General features: G+C 39.7%; 3 protein-coding genes across 3 annotated transcripts; 2 read left to right on the top strand and 1 right to left on the bottom strand.

Moving 5' to 3' along the window:
- Positions 1-1,343: 1,343 nt before the first annotated feature.
- On the top strand, positions 1,344-3,028 carry LOC145047082 (cytochrome b561 and DOMON domain-containing protein At5g35735-like). The gene is made up of 3 exons (XM_078995328.1): positions 1,344-2,197; positions 2,301-2,555; positions 2,638-3,028. The coding sequence occupies exons 1-3, from the start codon at positions 1,586-1,588 to the stop codon at positions 2,929-2,931; spliced, it is 1,161 nt and encodes a 386-aa protein (XP_078851454.1). The 5' UTR covers positions 1,344-1,585; the 3' UTR covers positions 2,932-3,028.
- A 10-nt stretch (positions 3,029-3,038) lies between these two features.
- Positions 3,039-5,931, bottom strand: LOC145047083 (putative MO25-like protein At5g47540). The gene is made up of 11 exons (XM_078995329.1): positions 5,504-5,931; positions 4,924-5,085; positions 4,646-4,764; positions 4,468-4,542; positions 4,280-4,373; positions 4,048-4,107; positions 3,899-3,964; positions 3,714-3,812; positions 3,586-3,630; positions 3,388-3,490; positions 3,039-3,288 (listed from the first exon to the last, which is right to left on the bottom strand). The coding sequence occupies exons 1-11, from the start codon at positions 5,621-5,623 to the stop codon at positions 3,176-3,178; spliced, it is 1,056 nt and encodes a 351-aa protein (XP_078851455.1). The 5' UTR covers positions 5,624-5,931; the 3' UTR covers positions 3,039-3,175.
- Positions 5,932-19,166: 13,235 nt separating this feature from the next.
- Positions 19,167-22,465, top strand: EMB2761 (threonyl-tRNA synthetase, putative / threonine-tRNA ligase). The gene is made up of 8 exons (XM_078995326.1): positions 19,167-19,561; positions 20,091-20,237; positions 20,366-20,513; positions 20,588-20,841; positions 20,976-21,353; positions 21,446-21,754; positions 21,839-22,039; positions 22,131-22,465. The coding sequence occupies exons 1-8, from the start codon at positions 19,235-19,237 to the stop codon at positions 22,389-22,391; spliced, it is 2,025 nt and encodes a 674-aa protein (XP_078851452.1). The 5' UTR covers positions 19,167-19,234; the 3' UTR covers positions 22,392-22,465.
- The last annotated feature ends 3,271 nt before the right edge of the window (positions 22,466-25,736 follow it).

Genomic DNA, 25,736 nt, shown 5'->3' with positions numbered 1-25,736 from the left:
AAAACTATGCAATTTTATATGTAATAAAATTATCCTAATATTATATGTATGAATTGTATGTTATAAAATTATGCAACATATGAATTGACATACATTAAATCATATACGTTGTTTATAAAAGAACACATATATACATTGATACATTATATATGTTGTTATACTCTATGTATTGATATACATCATATTATATTTACTATTAAAAATGATATCGAAAATTTCGTATTACACACAACATACATTTAGAAGTATTTGTAATATTATTATTATTTTTAATTTTTTTATGTAACTTATGTTAACATATACATACATATAGTTGAAAACATACATACGGTCATATATTATATTACAGTTTCAAAAGTAGCGCGTATGTAAAAAGTTATTATATGAATTCTTTCTCGTTAGGTAGAAATTTCTTATTATTATTATTTTCATTTTTAATGATTGTATTTTAAAAATAAAATGGTATAGTATTAATTTGTCTGTGAGTTTAAAACATCTTATTTTCATTAAAGAGAAAAAAAAACGATAAAGAATAATATGATATTTTTTTACTTTAAACATACACAAAATAGTTTTTCTTAACCAGTTTTGTACATTAAACACACATAGTTAAGTATCGATATTCAGATTCCATTAAGGATGTCGTCTTCATAAGATTTAAAGCTAACTTGCATCAGGTCAAACATGAAGTTGAACATCGATATTCAGATAGAATCAAAACACCTTATTGGTAGCCATTAATTTTAGACTAAATGTCTAATGTTAAAACTAAATTGATATAACTTTATGAACTAAAAACAAAGTACTTTTTGGATAACCCTTAATGATTAGAAATAGTTAGGAACAACTTAAAGAGTGTGATGAAATAATTCGTAATTCGTTTTTATAGCATTTTTTAGGTATAATATTAAGATAATTTAAGAGGGAAACGAACTTTCAACTTTGTTCACATTTAATCACTAATTTTTTTTGTATTTTCATATTTTACCCTTATGACCGCTACATTTTACCTTTATGACCGGTTGTTATAATCATAAAGATAAAATGTGAACAATTTTAATAGTTCAGTAACAAATAATAGTTCACTAACAAATAGATCATAAAAAAAAAAGATTTAATGACTAAATAACAAAATCAAAATTCCATTATCTATTCAAGTCATTAGTCATTAGTCGTTACTACAACTTTTAATCCCCAATTTATTGTAGTATTTTTTTATTCCCGGTCACGAAAAGAAGGCAGCCACGCGTATTCCACGCCCTCTTGGTATTTTATATTTTCTATTAAACTATTGTATTCCATATTTAATTATCAAAACTCATGTTGACACTTTTACACACATGAATGCATTAAATTTAAGAATCAATTTTTTCTTCTTCATTTCTCAACCTCACTACGAAACTTTCCAGATCAAGAACCGGTCAACCCCAACCCATTTCTCCGATCTATCTCTCTCTATATATACACCAAACAACTTCATCACTTCCATCAACTACATTTACACACACAACAATTTCTAAGACTTGATTTTGACCTCTTTGATCGATTGATCTTCATTACCCATCAAAACCATCAAAAACTTCAAATGGGTAAATCATTTCACCCAATTTTTTGCATTTTAATTGCGATTTTAACCACATCATATGCTCAAGATTGCAACACGTACACCTTCTCAAACAACAATGTGTACGCCACGTGTGTCTCTTTACCTGTTTTGAACTCACAACTCCACTGGAATTATCACCGGACGAACGCCACCGTTGACGTGGCTTACCGGCAAACCGGAGTCTCCACATCACAATGGGCAGCTTGGGCACTCAACGTTGACGGGTCGGGTATGGTTGGAGCACAGGCACTTGTTGCTTTAATATCCTCAAACGGGTCGGTTCAAGCTTACACGTCGTCAGTTACGGGTTACGCAACGGGTCTACAACCCAGTGGGTTGAGTTTTGGGGTGCCCAGGATCACGGCGGAGATGGTGAACGGCGATGTGGTGATTTACGCGACTTTGGTGTTGCCTGGTGGGAGGACGAGTTTTAACCAGGTCTGGCAGGTGGGTCCCGTCGACGGAGGATCTCCGGCAGCTCATCGGATGGGTTCTGATAATGCTAATTTACTTGGAAGAGTTGATTTCTCTACTGGTGAAACTAGCGCTGACGGCGGAAACGTCGGTGGTTCACGGCAGCGCCGGAGAAACGTAAGTTCCTTATATTTACTCGATTAAACTTTTTCCTTTTTTTTTTTGTCGAGAATCGAGATCTAAATTCTGGATTTGGTTTTTACATTTAACAATTTGACAGACTCACGGAGTGTTGAACGCTGTAAGTTGGGGAGTAATGATGCCGATGGGAGCCATGGCTGCTAGATATCTGAAAGTCTTCAAGTCGGCTAACCCAGCCTGGTTCTACATCCACGTCACCTGTCAAGCTTCCGCCTATATCGTCGGAGTAGCCGGATGGGCCACCGGACTGAAACTAGGCAGCGACTCCGTCGGAATCGAATACAATACTCACCGCAACATCGGAATCGCACTTTTTGCCCTGGGAACCCTTCAGGTATTGCTAAAATCGATCACATTTTTCATAATTTCTTGTCGATCTTGTGTAAAATTTGAAACTGATCTTAACAAATTTTCAGGCGTTTGCTCTGCTTTTGAGGCCAAAACCGGAGAACAAATACAGATTTTACTGGAACATCTACCACCACGCCACCGGATACACCGTGATCATTTTAAGCATCGTTAATGTGTTCAAAGGGTTGGATATTTTGGACCCTGAGAAGAAATGGAAGAAGGCCTACATAGGCATCCTAATCTCTTTGGGTGTAGAAACACTTATTTTCGAAGCTTATACATGGTTTGTCGTTTTGAAGAGGAAACAAGACGACGACAAAAGCGGACAAGTAAGCAATGGTTACACCCAGTCAGCATAGAGTTTTGGATTTTATTTTTTACATTTTTACTTTTCATGATTTATATGTAATTCTTTTGGTGGTATATACTATATATATTTGTTACTATTTGATGACACATACCAGAATTGGTCTAGAAAAAAGGATTTAGCATGATAATATCTCATGAAACAAAATGAAAAAACCTAAAAACAATGCCTTCATATGACAGTAAAAATAAATATGTAAGGCATTTTTCTACTTGAATTAAAAAAAAAAAAAAAAGTTAACATGAGATTTCTTCACATTGCTTTAAAGTGGAGCATGGGAGGCCTTTCAGCTCAAGGGTTGCGATTTCCTTCACCACTTCAGCTTTGTCTGATTCAAATTGGGCATCGGCTGTAACACAACAGAATATGAATAATGAATTTACTTTTTAAGCATATAATGTTAAAAGTATCAGAAACAAGAATAATAATTTTTTATTTTTTCTTTCACCTTTTTCGAGACTAAAATCACTGAAAAACCGGATGAGTTTGCTTCTGTTTGCAATCAGCACATTCACAATCTCTGGTGGCTTTTTCTGGTTAGCAGGAAACAGCTATATTCCAAAAAACAAAAACATATTTTTAGAAAATAAATATTTGTATAGGAATTAAAATTTGAATATTTGTTGTATATATATATGTTTAATACCTTAAACACATGGAAGGCTTCTACCTGTATGGTCTTGTTTGAATCCTGCATTAGAATAAAAAAGGTCAAACATTGTAAAAGTCTATATAAAAATATATAATATAATTTTAAATATAATAAATAAATACCCTAAGAAGATTCATGAGAATTCTCATGTTGTCCAATGAGCAAACATATCGAACCATCACAGGAGTATTTGAACGATCCAGTAACATTGCTCCTAGCAGCTATAAAACATTTTTGCAGACTCTCAGTTTTCAATTTAAAAAAAAAATGAAATAAATAAATAATATAGAAATAAACAATAAATAACCTTCACAGCATTTCGTCTAGTAATGTAGTTGGGAGATTGCAGCAATGTGTTGTACTCCTGGAAGAACTGCATCAAAAAAGTCTAATTAACAAATATTTTACCAAAATTTTATAACAAATAAAACTGTGCTTAATGTAACAAACATTCACCCAATCATAGTTTTTGGAAAGAAATTCTGCAACAGTTGACTTATGCCTGGTCAATAGCTCCTGAAATAAAGTAAAAAAAAAAATCATTTTATCCAGTAACAACGCTACTATATACATAATATGAAATTTTCACATTCATAGATAAAGTTAATAATATCAAAGTGTCACTAATTTCGTTACTGTAGCTAAACTTTCAAGAACTTAATACATTAAGGGTGTCATGATACTTAACTCTAAAAGTTGATGCTGCATCTGATGCGATGTCAAAACTTGGATCTTGTATGGACTTGAAGAACTTTTTAATGTGATCTGACTCCAAGATATATCTGTGACAACAACAATTATATTTCATAATAAAATATATTAGCAAGATGACAATAATAAAAAAATAAAAAAAGAATTCTTGTCTATGAAGCTTACTTTGCAGAAACTTGATGTCGAATGCATTCTCTTAAAATTGCACCATATGATATAGCGAGCTCTGAGTCATCAGTTCTAAACATGAAACATGATTGTAGGTTAAAAGACCAAAATAGCCTCTACATATTGATATTAAACAAATATATAGACTCTGTAAGAGAGGGATTAAAGTAATTACCCTGGTAGCAGCATATCCAGAACATCTGTATTGTGCTCCAAATATTCAGAGGCAATACATCTTCCATTGGGGCGTTGTCTCTGGAGATTTGCTAACACATGTGTAACATCTTGACGAGTCTGCATGATACCAAACTCATTGCTATTTACAGCATGCAAAAGAGAGATAAGATAAGAATTGAACAGCATTAGAATTAGATACTTGAAGGATACATCCAATCTCCTTGTTCTTACAGTAAAAAATTAAAGATGGTTCATGAATATGATAAACAAACATACCCCAGGGTCCAAATTAGGAAGGGAAGCTAGTAGCTTGCGTAATGTATCTTCTCTGAAAAACTCCTGTGTCAGCTTTGCACATGGCTCTTCTGCTGGTTCTGACCGATCACTTCCATAAAGTATTGTCCTCATTTCAAGAATCACTTTTCTTAGTTCAGAAATCTGCACCATCAGTAAGAATTTAAGCATTAAAAATGGCTGTTGATCATCAGATGTGTCAACCAGAAAGCTGATACTATCAAATCATAATTTTCTTTGTTTTTTTTTTTTTTTTTTTGCAAAAAGACATGCATGTAATGTAACGCAATGCATAACCGAATGTAAGAATCTCTTTCACCCAGATATATAACCCTACGTTTGCGTATTATGCAGATACTCATCCCTTTGTAATATGTTTAGGTATCTTAACTGTTGTCGCCAAATACTCAGATTGAATAGAATTTCACATGAATCGGAAAATTAGCGAAATCAAAAGAACTATTTTACGTTGATAACGGGGAACGGATGTACCAATTCCGATACTAGAAGTTTGTAGATAGAAACAAATATATGGATTAGAAAACGGGAGATTGAATAAAACCTTCTCGCGGCGCTTGCTCTGACGAACATCGGGATTTGGGGCGGTGTAGGGTAGGAGGTGACGGAGGTGATGAACGAGCTCCACAGGGGTACGAGGCTTTGATTTGAATAGCCCCTTCATTGGTTCGGAACAACACGGAACAACCAGAGTCCCTGCTTTCTCCGGCGAGATGAATAATAGGTTAGGAATTTTGGCTATTTAGGGTTTTGGAATCGAAATAGGATGAGGAATGGGAAGAAAGAATTGTATCGTCGATTGATATGAACCTTTGATTAACGAACATTATCGAATATAATCTGAGATTGAAATATGGAAATGGGAATTTGCGAGTGAATTTAGGGTTCGGATATGCTTGAATTTTATGTGTATATCCATCGAGGAGTTTGATGGTGGTAGTAACTGCCAGTTATTCCCAGATTTAGCGGGAAAGACTCCTAACACCTATCAAATCCTCCACCTTCCTTGTTGCACGTGACCTTTCCAATTGCACGTGCAATCATCCATCTAGCAAAGGATATTCACGGTAGATAACACTTTTTATTAAAAAAAAAATGGCAAGGAAGACTTCAGGTTAGAGATTATGTTGTTATGGAGGCAACTAAGTTGGGTGAAAAGAGGCCATAAGAATGCTTAAATACCAGTCAAATCCTAAAAATTAGGGTTTCCTTATTTAGAAAGTATGCATGGCGTATACTAATGTACATCCAATGTACCAGGGCACGCCATAGTACGTTCAACGTATACAACGTACACATGGCGTACTCCGAAGACCCAATATTACAACAATGCCTCTAGGGCTCCTTTTGCGTACTTTTTTGAACTTAGGGACCAAAACGTAATACACCTCAATATAAGAATCAACAATGGAAATTCTTCAAACTAGATATTACAATTATACATTTCATGTGACAAAATCGAGTAAATCGTGTGTGTCCGTTTTTCTAACTTATCATATTTACATTCTCCATGCAATTCTTGTATTTTATCTTATTGTCTCTCCTTTCTATTTAAGGAAATAAGTTATATGTATTGTAACCCCTTTTAAGAATCAATATTCTCATTCACATTAAATACAAATATCTTGCAAATCAAATCTCTTTCTCCATTATTCTTATTGTTCTTAAGTTGTTTTTACTTTGCTCATACTTATTTATATTACTTAAATATTTTGTTGAATACTTTGTTGATCCTCATATTGGTTTACCAAACTTGACTGGACCAAAATACAAGATTGGACGAATATACTATTAGCAGATATTGATTTTAAGTTAATTTAAGGTTTGAGTTTTCAAACCTTGTCTGGTCATTAAGTCTTGTACTTTCAGGAGGAAACACCCTCTCAGATCCCCTGTAATCTCCTCCACTCCCTTTCACATTCGCGATCACTGTTGCCTATGAATGATGACCGAACAATGGAATAACTCATGTGATCCCTAAGCAACTACATTCTCATTCTCCTACCGGCCATACCATCACCTACCGGTGGCGAAGCACCACCATTGTTACTTCAGTTTTAAGACCACCAGCCTCTGCCGTTGCTGCTTTGTCTCTTTCTCCATTTGCGTGATATAAGCCTTAATATCTTCATCACCACCAAAAAAATTGTACCCTTGCAAAACCTGCAACACCAAGAACATCTAGATCTCTGTGAGGCAAATGCAAATCGGGTGTTCAGATTCCCGTCAGGAAGCCTGTAGCACCTGGTTCCTGGTATGTAAATCTTATTTGAGTATTTCCCATTTTAGCCTTGGACTCGGCGAGTCATAGGTTCGACTCGCCGAGTAGGGACGAGACCCAGGACACGTTTAAGTTGGCGACTCGGCGAGTCACCGCTGTTGGATGAAACCCTAAGTTTTAGGGGTTTGCACCCTATTTAAACCTCATATCCGCCCCTTGCCAGCCCCCATTCACCCCCAGAGCTCCCAACCCTCGTCCTAAGCTTGTTTCTTGTGAGTTTGAGGCTCTTGTGTGTATTCTTGAAGGTTTTGAGGCAAGAAGGGGAAGAAGATCAAGAGAAAGGAGAGCCATCCAAGCATTATTGTGTTTTTCAGCTGTTTCATTGAGGTATATCTCGTTTTCCCCCTGTTTCTATGCTTAAGATTTCATTTAAGACACTCTTGAGCAATTCCCCAAGCTTGTTTGTGCTTAATGTTTCGTAATAAGTGGATTGGCCTTTAGATCTAGGCAAGATTGAGCTCCAGGAGCTCAGATCTGTTAGCTTTATGGACCCATGTGGCTTGTTCATCCTAGATCTACCCTTTTGAGGCATTTTGAACCCTAAAATTCATATTAGTGAATATCCACACGTAAAGTTGGAAACTTTACGTGTGATTCGTGTCTTAGAAGCCCAGATCTATGAATGGCATGGACTGAAATCGAACAAATCGGTGTATCTAATGGATGCATCGCGACGACTCGGCGAGTCGGCTCGCGAGTCACCGAATTGGTCCCTTTATGCTGTATCGAGTTTGAGCAATGAGTCACAGGGGGTGACTCGGTGAGTTGGAAGCTGAACTCACCCATGGTAGGACTTGGCGAGTCATGGCCTGGCTCGGCGAGTCCAAGGCAATCTTCATAGATCAAGAACAGACTCGGCGAGTTGTTCTTACAACTCGGCGAGTCTAAGCATGAGTGTTCATCGGATGAAGATGAACTCGACGAGTTGTTCATACAACTCGGCAAGTAGGACGAAGAACTTCAATGTCAGTTTAGAAGAAGAACTCGTCGAGTCATAGCCTAACTCGACGAGTAGAATCAGGGACTCAGGACAATCGTTTGGATAGGGACTCGGCGAGTCGGGTCAACTGATAGTTGAATCTGATTTTGAATTAGGGCTAGACCAGGGGTAAAATGGTCTTTTTACCCAGAGGACAGTTAGCAGTGTGTGATTGAGTATGTTGTGGGAATTGCATTCGGAGGAGTTCCGGAGCAGCAGCAGCAGTCAGTCAGTTCCCGATCAGTTCAGCAGCTACTTTGAGGTGAGTCGCCTTCCAGTAGAGGTGGTTCTAAGGCCACAATGTCGGCCCACCAGTAGGAGATGTGTGATTAGGTGATTGTCTTTGTGATATTCATCTAGGGTTGCTAGACTATGTGATATATGTGTTATGTGGTAGTAGTAGGGGTGAAATAGTCCCCAGTATCCGGTCGAAAGGACCGAAGGGGAAGCCAGCACCCAGATATGCTAGGCAGTATCCGGTCGAAAGGACCGAAGGGGAGGCTAGCACCCAGATATGCTAGGCAGCATCCGGTCGAGAGGACCGAAGGGGTAGGTCGGGCACCCAGATATGCTTGACATATTTACATATGTTATGTGATTATGTGGTATGTGGTACAGTGGGGGAACTCACTAAGCTTTGTGCTTACGTTTTACAGTTTTGTGTTCAGGTACCTCTTCACCGAAGGGGAAGGAGCTGGCGCAGTAGCGGCACATCATGTACACACTCTGGTTTCCGTATTTACGAGATTCACTGGGATTTGTACTCTGATATTTGATGGGTTGTATGGTTTAGCTTTTAAACATGGTTTGCGTTGTGTTGTGGTTTGATCAAACAATGTTTTAATTATTAATGTTTTCTAAAGTAAGGTTTTAAAACGAAATTTTTGGACATGAAAATTGGGTCGTTACAAGTTGGTATCAGAGCCCTGGTTTGAGGGATTCGGACTCACCTTCGGGGGTGTCTGAACCCAAATCGAGGGATTAAAAGATTTTTAAAAGAAAATGTTTTCTAACAAGGAGAAAAGAGTTTAAGAAAGAACGAAAGTGTGTGTGATGTGCGCGACCGGCCGAGCTCAAGTAAGTATTCCCCATAGTACCCATACCAGTTTATGTTATGTTTATCAGCTTTTGTAGAACAACATGCTAGAATAGGACTAAGGATCTAGGAATGATGCCTTATGTGCTTGCCTTATGTGATCCACCTATATGTGAATTGCATGCTTGTGTAGTGTAGACAGCGGTAGGGTAGCCTGTTAGGGTATGCCTGGTAGTATAAGCTAACACGGTGTGCTAGTTCAGTTCCTCTCTATGAGAGCGGAATTGTTTGAAGTCGTTTCCCTTGTCCGAATGTTGCTTGCTTCGTGCTGCGTGGGACTCCGAGTAATAGGAATTAGCCATTAGGCGAATACGTCACACCACATGTGATCAGAGTTGAATAATCTTAGAGTACCGGATTTGATCCTACTGCGCAGCTCTTGTTTGAGTCCAACCGTTGTAGGGACGAGTCGGGTACTCGAAGGATTATCTGAGTCTCGTCGCATGTGATGGTGTTCTGGTGATGGCTAATTGGCATTACAAGGAGGCCTGCAGCAACTGAGGATTGAATCGGGTAGAGCAGGAGATTTCCCTAGGGCGAGCTGGGGATGAGCATAGTAGTAACCATGCCTTAGCGTAAGTGACCTGGTGGGGTCGAGGCAGTCCTTGAAGAAGGTACGGATAGATGTGGAAGGTAGTATGGGCCCGTACTACTGAAAGCAGAGGATCCGTACCCGAACCGAGGAAGGCCAAGACCAGACCAGGGAACTTGTAAATAGCTGTGATCCCTCAGGAAGCATCAGTATATCTAATGATTGTTGTGATGTATTGCAGAATGGTGGTACTTCGATCGAGGCCGGTGGATGGCGGAGAGGGATCGGGTTCCGAGCCGGTAGATGAGGGGCTACGTGAGTTCATCGCGTCAGAGATCACCAGGGGTATCCTTGAGTCGACTCCCATTATCTTCGGGTCGATCAAGGAAGGGATCATGGAGTTGATGGAGGATCGCCTGCGGGCATTCAGGAGCGATTTGGCATCTGGCCAGTCGGGGTCACGCACACTGTCCTTCAAGGACTTCAGGGGCAGTGGTGCGCCGGATTTCCATGGGGTAAAGGACCCCATTGCTGCCAGGCGATGGATTGCAGACATCGAGTCTGCACAGTTGACTAGCTTCTGCCCCGAGGGGTCGAAGGTGAGATATGCAACGGGGTGTTTACGAGACCGAGCCCGGGATTGGTGGGAGTCAGTGGGTGACTCGTTGGGAGCCTCAGCTATCGAGACTATGATCTGGTCGGACTTTGTGACCAGGTTCAGGGCGGAGTTTGCGCCGGCTGTCGAGCTTCAGCAGCTGGCCAGGGAGTTTCTGGATATGAGATAGGCGGAGATCACCGCCAAGTTCCGGGAGAGGGCTTTGTTGGTGGCCCAGTATGCTGGTGACGAGGATATGAGGAGGACTCGTTATCACGATATGCTTCGAGCTGACATCCGGGAGCATGTTAGCTTTTCGGCTTGCCCTACCTTGGACTCTATGATTGCCAGGGCGAGGGAGAGGGAGATAGATTTGGAGCACATTCGGAAACGGAAATTAGAGGAGGGACAGGCAGGAGGGGCTTCGGGAAAGAAGCCCAAGGGATCAGATATGGGGCCAAAAGGCCAACAGGGACGGGGACGCTGCCGGAAATGCGGCAAGGCACACGAGGGGGCGTGCAGGATGGGATCCTCGGGCTGCTACAAGTGCGGCAAGTTTGGGCACATAAGCAGGGATTGCACTGCTCCTGCAGCAGTTATTCAAACATCGGAGTTGCTGTGTTTCCACTGCAACCAGAGGGGCCACAAGAAGGCCAATTGCCCCATGTTGACAGTTTCAGCATCGGTGAAGGCGCCAGCTCCAGCGACCCTGCGGATCACGGATGGCCAACAGGGCAAGGCAGAGGCTCCGGTGGTGAGGAGCCGAGCATTCCAGCTGACTACCGAGGAGGCACGCGTCGCGCCCGATGTGGTGACGGGTATGATTCTTTCCTTCTATCTTTTGGTTTTATGATGTTATGATATTGATATGTGCTCCGTGTGTATATATATGCATTAGGATCGTTCCACGTGAACGACATCCCAGTTCAGGTATTGTTCGACTCGGGTGCATCCCGATCGTTCGTTTCTCTTGCGCTTAGCAAGAGGTTTCATGAGACTTCAGGCGAGTTAGATTGCCCGTTAGAGGTAGAGATTGCTGATGATCGATCGGTGCGAGCATCGATGGTGTTCCGAGATTGCGTTCTGCGACTGTTTGAGGAGCGTTAGCTGGTGGACTTGGTTCCCATTCCATTGCGTGGGAACAAGGTGATTATTGGCATGGATTGGTTGAGCCCTAACTGGGCGGTGATAGACTGCGCGCAGCAATTAGTGCGAGTCAGGACCCCAAGCGGGGGAGATTTAGTGATACATGGCGAACGGCCGCAGTGTGGACCCACTGTATGTTCAGCAGCGAGGGCTAGGCGCTATCTTCAGCAGGGATGCGCGGGATATGTCGCGTATGTGATGGATACCCGGGAGGCGGGTAAGGCGACCGTGAGCGAGGTTCCGGTGGTTCGAGATTTTGCAGATGTTTTCCCGGAGGAACTACCTGGGATACCTCTGGAGCGACAGGTGGAGTTAAGGATTGACCTTATTCCCGGTGCGGCTCCGATAGCCAAAGCACCGTATCGGTTGGCTCTTCCCGAGATGCAGGAGTTGTCTACGCAGCTGCAGGAGCTGCTAGACAAGGGATTCATTCGTCCGAGCAGTTCGCCTTGGGGAGCCCCGATTCTATTTGTGAAGAAGAAGGATGGGTCGCATCGGATGTGTATAGATTACCGGGAGTTGAACAAGGTGACGGTGAAGAACCGTTACCCACTCCCGAGGATTGATAACCTCTTTGACCAGCTTCAGGGAGCATCTTGGTTCTCCAAGATTGACTTGCGTTCGGGTTATCATCAGATGAGAGTCAGGGAGGAGGATACGCAGAAGACCGCGTTTCGGACACGTTATGGCCACTATGAGTTTGTGGTGATGCCGTTTGGGCTCACCAATGCTCCTGCCGCGTTCATGGATCTCATGAACCGCGTTTGCAGACCGATGTTGGATCGGTCTGTGATAGTCTTTATCGATGACATCTTGGTTTATTCCAAGACTCAGGAGGAGCATGAGGAGTATCTGAGGGAGGTGTTGGAGACCCTGAGGAGGGAGAGCTTGTATGCCAAGTTCTCCAAGTGTGAGTTCTGGCTGCGCGAGGTGCAATTTCTTGGGCACCTCGTCAACCAGAACGGGATTCTGGTCGGTCGAGGCCGTGATGAGATGGGAGGTTCCGAAGTCTCCATCCAAGATTCGGAGTTTCCTGGGATTAGCGGGCTACTATCGGAGATTTATCCAGGATTTCTCCAAGATAGCCGTACCCCTGACATGGCTGACGAAGAAAGCCGTGGTCTTTCGGTGGGGACCCGAGCAGCAGGCTGCATTTGAGATGCTGAGACATAGATTGTGTGTGGCGCCGATCCTAGCCCTGCCAGAGGGCGTAGAGGATTTTGTGGTTTACTGTGATGCATCCATTTCAGGGTTGGGCACAGTTCTGATGCAGAGGGGGCATGTCATTGCCTACGCTTCGAGGCAGCTCAAGCCTCACGAGGCGAACTACCCGATGCACGATTTGGAGTTGGGGGTTGTGGTCTTCGCCCTCAAGATTTGGCGACATTACCTTTACGGGGTTCGTTGTACCATCTACACGGACCACAAAAGTTTGAGGTATCTCATGGACTAGCCAAATCTGAACATGAGGCAGCGTCGGTGGTTGGATGTGGTGAAGGATTATGATTGCGAGATCCTTTACCACCCGGGGAAGGCCAACGTGGTGGCCGATGCGCTTAGCCACAAGGCGGCGCCGATCAGGGACGTATGCATGAGGATAACCGTAGTGACTCCCTTATTGGAGCGAATTCGGGAGGCTCAACTGGAGGCTATCAAGGAGGAGCATCGGAAGAGCGAGCACGTGGTGGGACGGGTGTCCTCCTTTGATTATGATAGACGGGGACTATTGACACTACACCATAGGGTGTGGGTGCCGTATCACGGGGGCGTGCGCCAGATTTTGATGGATGAGGCGCACAAGTCCCGATTCTCTATTCATCCCGGGGCGACGAAGATGTATAGGGATCTCCGTCTGGACTATTGGTGGCCCTGCATGAAGCGGGATGTGGCATGGTACGTTGAGTGGTGCTTGACCTGCAGGAAGGTCAAGGCCAAACATCAGAGAACGCATGGTAAGATGCAGCCGTTGGACATTCCACTGTGGAAATGGGAAGATATCACCATGGATTTTATTACAAAGCTTCCCAGGACCGCGCGTGGAGTGTATTCAATTTGGGTCATCGTGGACCGACTGACCAAGATGTGCATTTCACTTCCAGATTTTGGAAGAAGTTTCATGGCAAGTTGGGCACTCGATTGCATTTTAGCACCGCCTTTCACCCGCAGACGGATGGTCAGAGTGAGCGGACCATCCAGACTTTGGAGGACATGTTGCGGGCGTGTGTGTTAGATTTTGGTGGTAGCTGGGATACCTATCTTCCCTTGGATGAGTTCTCATACAACAACAGCTACCACGCGAGTATCGACCGACCACCATTCGAGATGTTGTACGGGCGGAGGTGCAGAACCCCGATATGATGGGGTGAAGTTGGCCAGAGAGTCATGGGAAGCACCGAGGTGGTGCTCGAGACGACCGAGAGGATCCAGCAAGTTCGGAGCAGACTTCAGACTGCTCAAAGTCGGCAGAAAAGTTACGCCGACAAGCGTCGATCCGACTTGGAGTTCCAAGTCGGGGATATGGTTCTCCTGAAAGTGTCGCCTTGGAAAGGCGTCATTCGATTCAGGAAGTGGGGCAAGTTGGGCCCAAGATTCATCGGAACGTTCAAGGTTGTAGCCCGGGTGGGCAAGGTGGCGTATAGGCTGGATCTGCCAGCCGAGCTCAGTCAGATCCACATCACTTTCCATGTTTCTCAGCTGCGGAAGTGCCTAGTGGACGATTCAGCGGTAGTACCGCTGGAGGATATTCAGGTTGATGACAGCTTGAATTACATTGAGCGCCCAGTCGCAATACTCGACAGGAAGTCGAAGGAATTGAGCAACAAGAGGGTAGAACTAGTGAAGGTGCAATGGCAGCACCGCAAGGATTCGGAATGGACTTGGGAGCCGATGGACGAGATGATGGAGCATTACCCCGAGCTGTTTCGGGATCGAGCAACAGACTTCGAGGATGAAGTCTAAAATAAGTGGGGGAGATTTGTAGCACCTGGTTCCTGGTATGTAAATGTTATTTGAGTATTTCCCATTTTAGCCTTGGACTCGGCGAGTCATAGGTCCGACTCGCCGAGTAGGGACGAGACCCATGACACGTTTAAGTTGGCGACTCGGCGAGTCCATATCCTGGACTCGGCGAGTCACCGCTGTTGGATGAAACCCTAAGTTTCAGGGGTTTGCACCCTATTTAAACCTCATATCCGCCCCTTGCCAGCCCCCATTCACCCCCAGAGCTCCCAACCCTCGTCCTAAGCTTGTTTCTTGTGAGTTTGAGGTTCTTGTGTGTATTCTTGAAGGTTTTGAGGCAAGAAGGGGAAGAAGATCAATAGGAAGGAGAGCCATCCAAGCATCATTGTGTTTTTCAGCTGTTTCATTGAGGTATATCTCGTTTCCCCCTGTTTCTATGCTTAAGATTTCATTTAAGACACTCTTGAGCAATTCCCCAAGCTTGTTTGTGCTTAATGTTTCGTAATAAGTGGATTGGCCTTTAGATCTAGGCAAGATTGAGCTCCAGGAGCTCAGATCTGTTAGCTTTATGGACCCATGTGGCTTGTTCATCATAAATCTACCCTTTTGAGGCATTTTGAACCCTAAAATCCATATTAGTGAATACCCACACGTAAAGTTGGAAACTTTACGTGTGATTCGTGTCTTAGAAGCCTAGATCTATGAATGGCATGGACTGAAATCGAACAAATCGGTGTATCTAATGGATGCATGGCGATGACTCGGCGAGTCGGCTCGCGAGTCACCGAATTGGTCCCTTTATGCTGTATCGAGTTTGAGCAGTGAGTCACAGGGGGTGACTTGGTGAGTTGGAAGCTGAACTCACCCATGGTAGGACTCGGCGAGTCATGGCCTGGCTCGGCGAGTCCAAGGCAATCTTCATAGATCAAGAACAGACTCGGCGAGTTGTTCATACAACTCGGCGAGTCTAAGCATGAGTGTTCATCGGATGAAGATGAACTCGACGAGTTGTTCATACAACTCGGCGAGTAGGACGAAGAACTTCAATGTCAGTTTAGAAGAAGAACTCGTCGAGTCATAGCCTAACTCGACGAGTAGAATCAGGGACTCATGACAATCGTTTGGATAGGGACTCAGCGAGTTGGAGAGCCAACTCGGCGAGTCGGGTCAACTGATAGTTGAATCTGATTTTGACTTAGGGCTAGACCAGGGGTAAAATGGTCTTTTTACCCAGAGGACAGTTAGCAGTGTGTGATTGAGTATGTTGTGGGAATTGCAGTCGGAGGAGTTCCGGAGCAGCAGCAGCAGTCAGTCAGTTCCCGATCAGTTCAGCAGCTACTTTGAGGTGAGTCGCCTTCCAGTAGAGGTGGGTCTAAGGCCACAATGCCGGCCCACCAGTAGGAGATGTGTGATTAGGTGATTGTCTTTGTGATATTCATCTAGGGTTGCTAGACTATGTGATATATGTGTTATGTGGTAGTAGTAGGGGTGAAATAGTCCCCAGTATCCGGTCGAAAGGACCGAAGGGGAGGCCAGCACCCAGATATGCTAGGCAGTATCCGGTCGAATGGACCGAAGGGGAGGCCAGCACCCAGATATGCTAGGCAGTATCCGGTCGAAAGGACCGAAGGGGAGGCCAACACCCAGATATGTTAGGCAGCATCCGGTCGAGAGGACCGAAGGGGTAGGTCAGGCACCCAGATATGCTTGACAAATTTACATATGTTATGTGATTATGTGGTATGTGGTACAGTGGGGGAACTCACTAAGCTTTGTGCTTACGTTTTACAGTTTTGTGTTCAGGTACCTCTTCACCGAAGGGGAAGGAGCTGGCGCGGTAGCGGCACATCATGCACACACTCTGGTTTCCGTATTTACGAGATTCACTGGGATTTGTACTCTGATATTTGATGGGTTGTATGGTTTAGCTTTTAAACATGGTTTGCGTTGTGTTGTGGTTTGATCAAACAATGTTTTAATTATTAATGTTTTCTAAAGTAAGGTTTTAAACCGAAATTTTTGGACGTGAAATTTGGGTCGCTACAAAGCCTCCCTAACTGTCAATATCCTTTTCCCTTCTCATTCTCTTTGTTCATATTTCCCTCTTGCAAGAAAAACTCATCGCATTCACTAAAAACTCCCCTTATTTTGCATTTCTTCACAAAACGCAATACCAGGTTTAAATCTAGATTTGAATATCCTAATGGTTTTTGAAGATTTTGGTTTGTTTTGTACAACAACATATGTGTTTTTAAGTAATCCAGTTTTGCAATTTTGTTTCTTTTGTTTTGAAATTTCATTCTTTCCCCTATTTAATTGCATGTTTTGGACGATAAAAAACACAACATAACGATTATTGATGATGAGAATTTGATTTTGGTCTCATTTGATTCTATTGGGTTTGGTTTATGTTGTTTTAATTTTGCGTTTGTACCGTTAGTTTTTTTCCTATCGAAAAATTAGGTTGTTTCATCGGAGAACACTACATAGGCTGGTCGGAGAAGACAACGACGCCTAGTTCAATTTTGGTTGGGGGAAAGGGTGGGTGGTAGGCTTGTTCTTGAAACGTTGGGTGTAAGTAGGACCACTAGATCATAGAAATACATTTTAATCAAAAATAATTTGTAATTTATGATGAATAACAAAACGGTCATTTGAGAAAAATTTAACAGAGTAAAAGTAACAGATGTTAACTTTAGGGACCAAATCCACAACTCAAACCCCCAATAAGGACTATTTTTACGAGTAAACATTTTTTTGGATATTACCCAAAAAAATCTGCAAATCTGTAATTTTATGTCAAATTTTGTTCATTTTCTCCTAGATACCAAGTTAAGTGTTTATACAAGACATCCATATTCAACAAAGAGTATGAAATCCACACCACTTTTAAGAATTCTTAATCCATTATTTAAACCCTTCTCAAGAACAAAAAATTAAAGACTGTCACATGCACGTGTTTAATTCTTTAGAAATTTAAAGAAGTCAACGTCTTTCGAGAATATTAATTCTAAGTTTCGAAATATCGTATTGTCTTATAAAATATTTGAATATAAAATATTTGAATGTAAATAAGAGAACAAGGGCATCTAAAACGGAAATAGACATGAAAATCAAAACCTTAAACAACTACAATACATAAGAAAAAAAATAATAATCCAAATTAGACATTGTCCAATTGAAAAGCAAAATCCCATAAAAAACACAATATATAATAAGGTATATTAAATAAACCCCCATGTGTATGGGTGTAAAGCGTGCGTTGATCTTCACATGCAAATGTTATGTTTTTTCGGTTTTTTTTAGCAACACCCATATAATATATATAAAAATAAGAAAAATATATAATTTTACTTTTGACACATTACATTAGCCAGGTCAAGATGGTCATTAGTGACAATCCATCCCTCCCATCTGTGATGCCATATAAAAGCATGGACAATTTTAGTTAAGTGCTCGGTGTTAGGTGTTTGGTATGACGCCGACAACACATAATTTTTTTTTGTATACAATGATTTTTTTTTCGATTTTTTTTTTATCTATTGTGCCACTATGTAAAATAACTTGGTAACTACGTAAAAAAAAAAACGAGAAAGGCTTCATAAAGCCCGAAATTACTGAATAAGAGGTTTGGGGACGATTGTTTTCTATGATTCTCGACATAAAGATGTTCACAAATGGAAAAACTGTGTCTGCTACTGCTGCAACGAGATGCAGGGAAGAAGACACAAATGTTCGAAATGCACAAAACACCCTAAATTCAGTCTAATGGCAACTTATACCCTAAATTCGAAATATCTATTCAAAACTGATTTCGGAAAAATGCACAAAACACCCCTGGATTTATAAATCCTAATTAATTAAGTAAATTGATTTATTATTATTATTATTATTATTATCATCATCATTATTATTATTATTATACCTTATTTATTTAATTAACTAGTTTGTCATACTTATAAAACTTAGTTATTTTAATTATACAATTTCTCGTAAAAATATATCAATCCTATTTCGAAAAAATTAAATTGACCAGGTGTTACAAAATAAGATGTTATAAGTATTATAAATATAAAAAAGAAATGAAAATATATTGATTTATTAAACAAAGTATTAAGAGTATGTTGTTATTAACCTAACTACAACACAACTACAAAGATTATTAATAGCAACATACTTTTATATTATGTTTGATCGGAATTTTTTTTTCCAACAATACCTACTATCAGTTCTTGCGACTGCCTCTAATTCTCTCACATGTATTCCATTCCTAAACCTAGGAAATGACCATCCCTCCTATCTTATATAATTTGGTACAAATAGATATATAAAATACACTCATAAAATGAAATGAAGTCTTGAAGGATGCTCGACAAGCATAATCCATATCGGGTTCCAATTCTTTGGTACGTAGATACGGAGGAAAACGTTCCTTAGGTACCACTCATCATTCATCTATATATGTAACTCGAGGCCATTAGATGTTATCTATTGATATAATGTGTAATTTTTTTTAAAGTTTAGTGATTTAGTAAAAATAAACAAAAAAAGTAAAATCATATAACGAAAATTTGAAACCACATTGTTAATTCTTAGCTATTTTTCTATTCATACAAGGGAACAACCTTGGCCACAAAACCTCAACTCAAACAAGCTAAAGATGACGGAGTAGAAACTGAAACGACGCCATGTTTGTCCTACACAGAATGGCTTCATCGTCGCGTCCTCTCTTCGGTTCATCTCTCCGATTACCAATAAAGCCTTCAGTTTCATCTTCCTCTATACTCTTTAACCCCATCTCCAAGCAATTTTATAGCCGAAAATCCCAATCGATTTATCTTTTCAAGAAACCCCATTATCGCTTCTCATCGTCGCCGGCCGCCGTTGCCACCGATCCTGGTACTGCCGTTGCCGCCGAGGAAAGTAACGCTTCGGATGACGTTCCTAAGGAGGTGGAGAAAGTAGTCCTTCCTACTAATGAATCGTCAGAGACACTCCTCAGAATTCGTCATACAGTAAATTCTCCTCCTTTCTTTAATTTGATAAATTTACATCCTATGCTTTTACAAATTTGCACCAACCTTTAAATCCTTAGCGTAACAATTTCACATACCATTGGTATGTCGAAATGAAACAATTTAGGTAAACAGAGATGTATTTTGACTTTCAGGAGTCAAATTCAGCCTGAAAAAATCGAAATTATATGAATCCGTGGCATTCGATCAAGACATTCAAACTTTTAAGAACAATTAGTAATCAAGAAACTGTGATATGAATCCGTGGCAATTTCATATCACTTTTAAGTTTGAAAATTCTTGGTATTTGACTTACATGAATTCAAAATGCACCACTTAGAAACTAGATTTTGCATTTTAGCAATCAGGTAAGCTAGATTCAAGCATATTAACCGATTGGTGTTAGTAAAACTTGAAAGAAGTCAACCAACAGTGATTCAAAATGCTTGCATTCGATCTTCATGATGATGATTTATCAACATAAATGCATACACTATTAATTTGGCTAATGATTCCACCATGGATGCAGTGTGCTCATGTCATGGCTATGGCAGTTCAAAAAGTATTCCCAGATGCCAAAGTAACAATTGGTCCATGGATCGAACACGGATTTTACTATGATTTTGATATCGAGTCTTTGACTGATAAAGATCTCAAGAAGATTAAAAAGGAGATGGTAAGTCATTCAAACATATCATATATCATTATATTGTTTTCCATACTCTGTTTCGAGGTCATAAATCATAATTCTTAAACTCACAAACATATTAATAGATTCTTAATTTGTTGTTTAATCATCTGTAGGATCGTATCATTGGTCGAAACTTACCTCTAGTGAGAGAAGAAGTGACAAGGGACGAAGCTCACAAAAGAATAACATCCATTAACGAACCTTACAAATTGGAAATCTTGGAAAGCATCAAGGAAGAACCTATCACCATATATCACATTGGTAACCCTTCTATCACCTTATATGTTTATAACCAAAGCACTTTATTCACATTGTAAAATGTCGTATTCTTTTAGGTGATGAATGGTGGGACCTTTGTGCGGGCCCACATGTTGAAACTACTGGAAATATCAACAGACGAGCTGTACAACTTGAATCTGTAGCTGGTGCTTATTGGAGAGGAGATGTAAATAAACCAATGCTTCAAAGAATCTATGGAACTGCATGGGAGAATGAAGAACAATTGAAAGCATATTTACACTTTAAAGAAGAAGCTAAACGTCGTGACCACAGACGCCTTGGTCAAGATCTTGACCTCTTTTCCATACAGGTGGTTAAGGAGGAGGGCATTTATGTCTTTTACACCTATAAGCTCAATCTTTTAGGGACAAAGTTCAAAAAGTTTCAATTTTTCGTGTACTTGAGTTTGTATCTCATCAAGATTCATACTTTTTAAATCCACAGGATGATGCGGGAGGAGGGTTAGTGTTTTGGCATCCAAAAGGTGCGATTGTGAGGCATATAATTGAAGATTTATGGAAAAAGATTCACACACAACGTGGGTATGATCTTCTTTACACTCCACATGTAGCAAAAGCAGAGCTTTGGAGCATTAGTGGACATTTAGACTTCTACAAAGAAAACATGTATGACCAAATGAACATTGAGGAAGAACTTTATCAACTTCGACCCATGAATTGCCCTTACCATATTTTAATCTACAAACGAAAGCCTCACTCATATCGCGATTTCCCAATTCGGGTTGCAGAGTTAGGAACCGTTTACAGATACGAATTATCCGGTAGCTTACACGGGCTTTTTCGTGTACGTGGCTTCACTCAGGTATATAATATATATATATATATGTATCAATGAAATTACATTGCTATAAAAGTGTATGGAACTATGGGGAATTAAGGTGATTTGTGTTATAGGATGATGCACATATCTTTTGTTTAGAGGATCAAATAAAAGACGAAATCAAGGGTGTGTTGGATCTTACAGAGCAAATGTTGCTTCAATTTGGGTTTGACAAATATGAAGTCAACCTTTCGACTAGGCCTGAGAAAGCAGTAGGAGATGATGAGATATGGGTGAAAGCCACTGGTGCACTTAAGGATGCTTTGACTGATAAAGGGTGGGCTTATGAGGTTGATGAAGGTGGTGGTGCGTTTTATGGCCCAAAGATTGATCTCAAGATTGAAGATGCCCTTGGTAGGAAGTGGCAATGCTCCACCATACAGGTATGTATCATTTGGTGAAAAACAGTTTTAAAAAGTCAAAGTCAAAGTCAAATTGATAAGATTGTTTGTTTTTGAGTTTTGTAGGTTGACTTTAACTTGCCACAACGTTTTGACATCACATATATCGATTCAAATTCAGAGAAAAAGAGGCCGATTATGATCCATAGAGCAGTTCTTGGATCTTTGGAGAGGTTTTTTGGAGTGCTTATAGAACATTATGCAGGAGATTTTCCATTGTGGCTCTCTCCAATTCAAGCTCGGATTCTACCAGTCACTGATACACAGGTATTAAGTAGATATAGATGACTTGTGTTTGGTTGTTTGTCAAATGTCTGAAATACCCTTTTGAGATGTGATGTTTGTTGATGTTTTTAAGCTTGAATACTGCAAAGATGTTGTGGAGAAGATGAAAGGTTGTGGTATACGGGTGGAGTTGTGCACGGGTGAGAGATTACCAAAGCTTATTAGAAATGCAGAGAAGATGAAGATACCATTAATGGCTGTTGTGGGGCCCAAGGAGGTGGAGACAGGGTGTGTTACTGTTAGGTCTAGGTTTGGTGGGGAGCTTGGAACCATGGAGGTTGATGATTTTATTGGGAGGATAAAGAATGCTGTTGAGAATCGAACATTTGTTTGATTAGTGATTTTTGGTGTAAACACAAAATGTAGAACAATTATACACGAATAATTACACAATTAGTGTTTGAGAAATTCTTGGATAGTGTTATTGTAATCTTTTCATTTTGTTTTTAACTTTTAAATAATTTAGAAGTCATAAACATTGAAGTACAAGATCGTTAAATATATATGTTGGATCATCAAAACATGAGAATGGCAATAAAATTAAAAACCACATGGGTTTTAACACCCCATTATATGAGGCGTTTTCCCAAAGCTCATTTGGCTCTAACATTTTCCTTCAAAGATTCATCAACTTCAATACATTGGTTACATACTTATGAGTTCATGGTTTTGATTCGGTTTGCATGTACTCAATATACTACATGTACAACAATTCACAAATCAATATTTCGCACAAACCTTAGATCATCAATCATAATAACAAAAAGTCGTAAATTTATTTCATATAAAACAGTTTCAATTCAAAGAAATATCATTGTTTGTTAAATATACATGAAACTTGGTCAATGTTACTCTTGGAAGAACAAAAAATTAACCAACGTTTGAGTCACGATCCTAAACATAATGATCAAAGTCCAACCCAACAATTTTGTATGATAATAGCCCCGATAGTTGCCCTCCTCAAGGCTCTACCTAGGGGTGTTAATTTATAACACGACACGACAAAAATACACGAAATGAAACAAAATCGGGATGAAATCAAAATTTGAATTCGTGTTTGCGTTCATAAATCGACACGATTAAACACATGGTTGTCGTGTTTTTCGTGTTTGTCGTTTTTGTCGTGTTATATATCTTTAAGTATGAATGAAATACACTAATAGTTATGTAATATTATCATTGTCGTGTCGTGTCATGTTGTCGTGTTTTAGTTGGTTCGTTTTCGTGTTAATGAAAAAAACACGACATCATGTCGTGTCGTGTTCGTGTCATCCAAAACCTTATCGTTTCGTGTCGTGTCAGACAAAAATACGACACGACTGCCCGATTTGACAGCCCTAGCTCTACCTGACAGAATGATCACCGATAGCCTCTTCATTGTCGCACGCCCGAACCACAACCACTCACTTACAAGTGGTTCTTCATCCTACCACCATAAATCAACCAATAACAGTCGTCAAGAGGCCACCAACAACTCACCACGACTCTTGGGCTCGCCCTTCTATGCCTTTTAGGTCCTCAACTCACTATATGACTATAGGAACCAACAACCTTTAATTAGTTGAGATAACAACACTTCACTATATGATTTCCTCTAGTCTCCTCAAGTGTTCGTACATTCCGGTTAATCCTTATGGCATCAAAGGCTTGGTTATTGTTAAAACAACTGTGGCGCACAATTTAAAAAATTAAAATCTCACTGCTTGAATGCACTAAAGGAAGATACAGAGAAGTAGGGTCGAGTCCTTATTGTAAAGCCTGTGTTTCTCGTTAGATATTTATGTCTAATGTAAACTTATTAATAAATGAATAAGAATTCTTCAAGCATAATATGTGTTTATATAAAACTGATTTATATATATATCATGCGGGTGAAATCTGGACATATATTATGTGTATACAATATGTGTAGAAAAGCTTATTATAAAATTTTCGTTGAAGCAATAAAATAATATTTTTTTATATAGAAGATTATTTAGGATAATTAATCATAAAATCTCAAATTATATGTTATAAGATGTAAATACATTCAATGATGAACTCACATAGTGAAACGGTATTTTTGTTACACATGTATTTTTCGACTAATAATAATCATATATACATTATGACATCGGCCATCTATTAATAAAATTAGGAAGATTGTAAAATAATATATATATATATATATATATATATATATATATATATATATATATATATATATATATATGTAATGATAAGATTTTATTATAAAGGGTATAATGATTTTATTAATAAATAGTTAAGGGAATATACTGTAACTTGAAACTTGAATGATATATTGTGTTAATACAAAAATAACTGAGAGACCATAAATGTAATTATAATTGATTTGTGAATTGCAAATGATCCAACCAACATACGCTCTGTAAGAAATATAAGAAAGGTCGTCTATATTTTATTAATTAAAAATAACACGTATTGTTTAAATATGTGATTGTACAACTTCATTTAATAAAAAGGTATACGTGTTTTGTTTTTTTATTGACTCTTGTAACCAGAGTTATATGTGTCAATAATTTTAAATGAGTAAGTGTTTTAAACCGTATGAAAGATAAGAGATAATCAATTTGAATTCTAGTATAAATAGTAACATCTTGAATTATTTTCATATATCAACGAAAGTCTTTCAAAAAATTATTTTTGGATATCACCTTACATATTGGATGTTTAAGGCAATATAATAAGTTGGCAAACAGTATTGAGCTTGGAGCCATAATAGTAGTTAGTTTTCACTAACTAGTAAAGTGAGTGCATAGTTACTTTTAGCTTACACATAAATACAAATATTTAATTGTTTAAATGTTATATGTGCTTATTACTTGTATTTACAATACTTGTACAATGGTGAATTTGTTGGATTAGGTGTCTACGCCCATAACTATATTTGATATGTATTTGATCCGATTGTAGCATGGTCATTTTGGGTTGCCTTCACCAAAACAACTTGACTGGATGAATAATAAAGAAAGAGGTTATTATGGTTTATTAATATATTATTTGAATAATATATTAAAGGAGAAATCATATTTATTTAATTAATATTGGTCAATAATTAATTTAGAATTAATTTTGTGGTCAAAAGAGATTAATTAAACTAAGGGGATTGATATTGTAATGATGTGATAGTTACAATATGGGCTGAGGAACCCTAAAGAAGGGATGGACGAATTCTATGGGGAAGCCCACATAGAAATCATCCATAGCAGGCTTTCTGGAAGGATCCTGTAGACTGCTTAAGGCCTATGCAATCTAATTAGGGTTTTGACTGAAACCCTAGCAGCTCACCTATATAAAGGACCCTTTGGCTTCGCAATTTCAGCTATCACAACCCTAGAAGGATTCATTGAGCCAAAATTACTCCCCCCCCCCTTTCTAAGATTTTTCTAACTTGCTTTGGTGTTTGTGATCTATTAGAGGCATAACATTTGAGGTGCTAAGGTTCTCAAAAGCTCAAGATTTTCAAGCTACGATCAAAGGTATGTTTCTAACTTGGTTTTAGCTATATAAATCGTTTTTGTTGTATGCTAGATTAGGGTTTGAAAGCCTTGGATAATTGTTGCATGTACAACTAGAAAAACTAGATCCAAGCATTAGGGTTTGCATGTACACCATATGATTGATGTATTGCTCACAACCCAACATTATTATCAGAGCC

This window comes from Lactuca saligna, chromosome 5 (genome assembly GCF_052625555.1).
Source record: "Lactuca saligna cultivar CGN05327 chromosome 5, ASM5262555v1, whole genome shotgun sequence".
NCBI lineage: Eukaryota > Viridiplantae > Streptophyta > Magnoliopsida > Asterales > Asteraceae > Lactuca > Lactuca saligna.
The sequence above is the reverse complement of the archived record's forward strand: the minus strand, read 5'-3'. Positions and strand labels throughout refer to the sequence as shown.

Excerpts from the sequence above, each read along its gene's own strand:
- EMB2761 (XM_078995326.1), top strand. The coding sequence starts at position 19,235 with ATGTTTGTCCTACACAGAATGGCTTCATCGTCGCGTCCTCTCTTCGGT. Across the intron at positions 21,354-21,445 it reads GTGTACGTGGCTTCACTCAG|GATGATGCACATATCTTTTG; the intron begins GTATATAATATA and ends TTTGTGTTATAG. Across the intron at positions 22,040-22,130 it reads TACCAGTCACTGATACACAG|CTTGAATACTGCAAAGATGT; the intron begins GTATTAAGTAGA and ends GATGTTTTTAAG.
- LOC145047083 (XM_078995329.1), bottom strand. The coding sequence starts at position 5,623 with ATGAAGGGGCTATTCAAATCAAAGCCTCGTACCCCTGTGGAGCTCGTT. Across the intron at positions 4,765-4,923 it reads TTCCTAATTTGGACCCTGGG|ACTCGTCAAGATGTTACACA; the intron begins GTATGTTTGTTT and ends GGTATCATGCAG. Across the intron at positions 3,491-3,585 it reads AAGCCTTCCATGTGTTTAAG|CTGTTTCCTGCTAACCAGAA; the intron begins GTATTAAACATA and ends TTTGGAATATAG.
- LOC145047082 (XM_078995328.1), top strand. The coding sequence starts at position 1,586 with ATGGGTAAATCATTTCACCCAATTTTTTGCATTTTAATTGCGATTTTA. Across the intron at positions 2,198-2,300 it reads CACGGCAGCGCCGGAGAAAC|ACTCACGGAGTGTTGAACGC; the intron begins GTAAGTTCCTTA and ends ACAATTTGACAG. Across the intron at positions 2,556-2,637 it reads TTGCCCTGGGAACCCTTCAG|GCGTTTGCTCTGCTTTTGAG; the intron begins GTATTGCTAAAA and ends ACAAATTTTCAG.